Genomic DNA, 4,946 nt, shown 5'->3' with positions numbered 1-4,946 from the left:
AGGCCCGCTAATGTTCCCATTCATTTAGAGCCTTTGTAACTCGCTAGAAAATGGTCCTTTACAAGCGAGCAAGAGCCACACAAGGGGAATGCATGCCCACTGTTGCGTGATATTCGTGAGTGTTATAAACTTCGAGCCGTTTTTGAAACATTTAAACCGAATTTTGTGAGTTTCTCACAGTTTAAATTAGTCTTAATTTAGCGGACTGCACGCCCAGGAGGCCGAATTGGTTTAATTGGGCAAATCAACACCTGAATTAGTCACATTTAGGAATTGAACGACTGATACAAACATGGTTAATACTCTGGGTTATTCGGGTGGGCAGGATATGGACTTAAAGTGTCATTATAAATGAATAAATAAAAGTAGCTTAAATGCAATGAAAACAACTACATTTAGTTTTCAGTAAAAAAAAAAATAGTTGCAAATATAACATGAATTCAATTCGTTATTGTTCAGTCTATGGCGTCGAGTCTGCTTGAAGGTCATCTTTCCATGCAATAAAAAAAAACATTTTTTTTTAAGTCACAAACATTTATTATTCTTGTCATTACAACAAAAATGACCTATGAACATTTAGGTGTTTTTCTATTGGCAACACATGACATACTGTATGCTTCACAGATTAAATTGCGAATAGGTAGGAACGAACAATTAAAAGGTTGAGAGAGGTAATGCGCTCTTTAATACCAAAAGTCACATAGCCTAAGGGTCCACTGACAACATGAAATGATATTGTCACAAATTTACCATGTAGAGAAGATTCAGGGGGAGTGATAGTGGAAAAATTATAGTGTTATTTTTTTTTTTAAATTTCAGAAACACCCCTTTGTCTCCGTGTGCTTTCTAAGTAAAAACCTGAGTTTGCAGTCTCTTGTCAGCATATCTCAACAACAGTGCCACTTTTTCTATAGACACAAAATAAAAAATAAAAAAACAAGATAAATCAGAATAAAAATCTCAATTGTATTTTGAAAAGAAAAATCAAAAATAATCCCCGTAACCACTGAAGACACATTTAACTTATGTTAAAATAACAGACTCCTTTTCCCCCTCCACTGACAATTGAAGGCCACATGCCACACTGCAGGCCAGTATTGTTTAAAAAGCTCCCTCTCCGAGTTTCTCTTGCTTTTCTCTCTCAATATTATACACATATTTACACAGTATAAATAAACCTGTCTCTCCTCGTACACTGTTAAGAAACTGGGAGAACAAGAAACATTCTTACTTCACGAAGAATGTTTACCCTACCTTCACAGAGGACGACGCCACAATTGATTTTTTTTCATGAAAAATATTCAGAGGGCATTCTGGCAGTCTTTTCTTTTTCTCTTATTTCTTAGAAAGGGCAAGTGTTCATATTCGGGGTTTTACTGGAAAAAGTCTGACTCTGCGGCCCAGGTTGTAATATGCTCTCCTGTGATAAGTTCAAATGACTTGAGGCAGAGGCCAGTGCTGGGGTCAGCATGGCCAGAATCTGAGCCTGGCTTCCCGGCTGTGCGCTGTAGGAAGAAGCGGTGGAGTTTGCTGCACCAATGATATTATCAATGGAGAACGAAGGTCGACTCGGGGCGCTGGAGTCCGTCTTGAGGGGTGGCAGAGAGGGGCTTAGCTGAGGATAAAAAGGCTTTCTTAAATCGGTCCCTAAAAGGGAGGGCAGATGATGCGGCGCGGGGAATATGGAGGCTGATGAGGGCAAGGTGCAGGGGGCGTTAGGGAACGGGAAGGAACCACCTGTGTGGTGTGGGTGGTAAGGGTTATGGGCTGCGTGGAAGTTCTGCAGCTGAAGTCCATAGTTGTATCCATACGGCGCGTATCCAAATCCTGGTAGAAAGCCACCGGAGTCCCTGAGGATATCATTATTTTGGTGCCTTTTGAAGCGCTTCCGCCTGCGCAAGAAGCTCCCGTTGTCGAACATGTCTGCGGAATCCGGGTCGAGAGTCCAGTAGTTGCCCTTCCCGGGGTTGCCGGGCTCCCGTGGGATTTTCACAAAGCAGTCGTTTAGGGAAAGGTTGTGGCGGATGGAGTTTTGCCACGCAGGGAATTTTTCCCGGTAGTAGGGAAATCTATTGCTAATAAACTCGCAGATCTCACTCAGAGTGAGACGTTTCTTGGGGCTCTGCAGGATGGCCATGGTGATCAGAGCGATGTAAGAGTACGGTGGTTTCACAAGTGCACTTTTTCTGGGTTTGTCCCCAATCACAGTCCCGGTCTCTGCATTGGACCCGACCTGATCTGACGGGCAGTCGGAGCTGCTGAGCCCTGGAGAGGCAACCCTCTCGGCCGTGTTCTGGGAGTAATTATCGTCCGAGTCATTGTCGAAGTTGAAGTCATGGTGGATGTACTTTCCGTCTTTTCCAACCGATATCTCACCACCAACCACATCGATGTCCACATCCTCGGACAATGCAGAGCTGTCGGACATATCCGTCCCTAAAGTCATCCTTGGAGTTGCCGCTTGTCTTCCCCCTCTCTCCCAGATTTCCTCCTGCTCTCGTCCGGTGAGGCTACAGAGCGAGAGCGCGCACACACCCTTCCTCTCTGCCTTACAGCCACACAAGGGTTTTATTGCAGCTTTATCTCCAACTACCGAAATCACACATGGCTAAAATTGAAAAAGACATATAACTCTTTGACCTGTGGATTTGGCGTGTCCTCGGAGTCCGAGTCTGGTCAAGCGGGGCCGTGCGACGCTCTCATCGAGAAAACTTCTGAGGTTCACGCGTAAAAAAAGAGAGTCAAAGATCAATGATCTTGCACCGATAAGAAGTCGTGTTTTCTTCAGACACGATGGTTTCCGTCTGCGATCAATTCAAGCTTATTCTTATCATTCAAAAACCTACTTTGGCGCATCCAAATTTCTTTTCAAAAAAGCTTTTACGCACAAGATTGGGTAGGTATCCAGTCAGACTGTCACACTATCCTCCTTAGTGCTCAAAAGGTATTTATAGGGCCACGCTGATCACGTGGTCTTTGAGTCACTGTTACCAGGAACTGGACGAAATTATCCAGCAAAAAACAATATTTGCATTTGCTCTTGAATATTATATCATATGTTAAAAATGTTATAATAATAACAGAAGCACTCAAGTCTACACAGGTTGAAACGACATCAGTTGTTCCCTTGTATAGGCTATGTACATATTTTAAGACATATTCCAAGCGGGAAGATCTTAACTATTCTGTGCATATTTTATGCTTTATCAGGGGGAAAAGAAGATAAAAAATGGGCACGTGAATGTATGTGTTAAAAGTGAAAAAGCGTCTTACTGGCAGCTTCTTATTCACTTAAAAAAAAGTTTCATACCTGGACATGAAGTCTTTGATTCACTTAAAGAAGACACCTTGACTTCAGGGGAAGGTGCACCACTGGTGACTGATCATAAAAAAGATATAAAATTATTATTATCATTATTGACAATAATAATACTAATGATAATAATAATAATAATAATAATAATAATAATAATAATAATAATAATAATAATAATAATAATAATAATAATAATGCACGCATATTGAGTGAAGTCAAAATTTTGAATCTGTTCATAAAGTAAAAAAGAAAGAAAGAAAAGATAATAACACAAACTGCAGCTCAAGTTATTATTAGTATTGTTATTAAGCTTTTTAAGTGACGTTACTTTATGAACTACAGTGCACAGCACTTTGAATCCGAGTGTGAAATAGATTTTTTATACATATTTTACTAAAATAGTCCTCGACACATTTGTATTTTTTTGTTCAGTATTTTACATTTTTTCTTTCGTTTTTATCTAATGTAATGTAACCTTAAATCTATTTATTTATTTATTTATTCAAGTATCCAAAGTGCTGCATAAATAAGTTGTACAAGCGGAGCATGTCCATTCTAATTCCTTCAAATTGGCTCATTTGCGTTTATTGAATTGAAGCCTGTCTGAAAGGTTTCAGACAGGCGCATAATTCCGTGATTCAAACGAAGAAAAAATTCTCACGGGTTTAGTGTTTTCCTCATCAAGAATTCGCAGCATTATTCGTGTGCATTTTCTGCATATTTTACAGTGTTACACGGGGGTATAGTGTGCCGCAACCTGCTTCAATTCATCTTCGTGAAAGGCCAGGAGCAGATGACAAAGTGCAATGTGTGCGGGCTTATTTAAAGCAGGCGGACATTCCAGTTCATTATGAGGCAGAAACATCGAATTACTGTAATGCGTTTACATCAGCACCCCATTAATCCCAGCTACAGGTCAAACAGCAAACAGATCACATTCATATATGTCATATTTTTGCTTTTAGGGTGGGTTTTTTTGTTGGTTTGGGGGGGGTGGGGGGTGGCATGGGATGTCAAAGAACAAGATTTTCATGCGTTTTCGACTAAACTTGTTTGCTTTTTGTTGTTTGTTTGCCTTTGTTTGTGTGTGTGTGTGTGTGTGTGTGTGTGTGTGTGTGTGTGTGTGTGTGTGTGTGTGTGTGTGTGTGTGTGTGTGTGTGTGTGTGTGTGTGTGTTTTGTTTTGTTTTTACTGATAGAGCAAGTTCAAATCGAGCATGCGTAACATTAAACATGGAAGCCCTTGCTGATCCATGTGTCCTGCTCTCTGACCTGCCTGTCACAAGTCTTTTAAAAATCTTAAATAGACGCTCTGACACCTGCCTGACAGCTACCCAAGAAACATATAATTATATTAGATCATTCTTACGGAACTCAAGGCCGAGCCTTAGTTTTATTCACAGATCAGCGAAAATATTGCTCTTATCTGTTTATTTATTCCCTCTGATTATCTTTTAAAACACCGACCATATGTCACAATGGCCTGCCTTACGAACAAAAAAGGTAGCAATTCTTAATGCGTTCATTTGCTGACGAATGCTGGGTTTTACTTACAGTATAACCAATGAATTAATTATATACATATTTACGTAAAAATATTGTCAGTCTACTTAATGCTATGTGTGTAATCAC

At 40.2% G+C, this 4,946-nt stretch overlaps 1 protein-coding gene across 1 annotated transcript; it reads right to left on the bottom strand.

The window, feature by feature from the left end:
- Positions 1-468: 468 nt before the first annotated feature.
- Positions 469-2,912, bottom strand: foxd2 (forkhead box D2). The gene has a single exon (XM_031736048.2). The coding sequence runs from the start codon at positions 2,444-2,446 to the stop codon at positions 1,343-1,345; it is 1,104 nt and encodes a 367-aa protein (XP_031591908.1). The 5' UTR covers positions 2,447-2,912; the 3' UTR covers positions 469-1,342.
- Between the last annotated feature and the right edge of the window lie 2,034 nt (positions 2,913-4,946).

Source organism: Oreochromis aureus, linkage group 23, assembly GCF_013358895.1.
Source record: "Oreochromis aureus strain Israel breed Guangdong linkage group 23, ZZ_aureus, whole genome shotgun sequence".
Classification (NCBI taxonomy): domain Eukaryota; kingdom Metazoa; phylum Chordata; class Actinopteri; order Cichliformes; family Cichlidae; genus Oreochromis; species Oreochromis aureus.
This window is presented reverse-complemented; position numbering and strand designations above follow the sequence as displayed.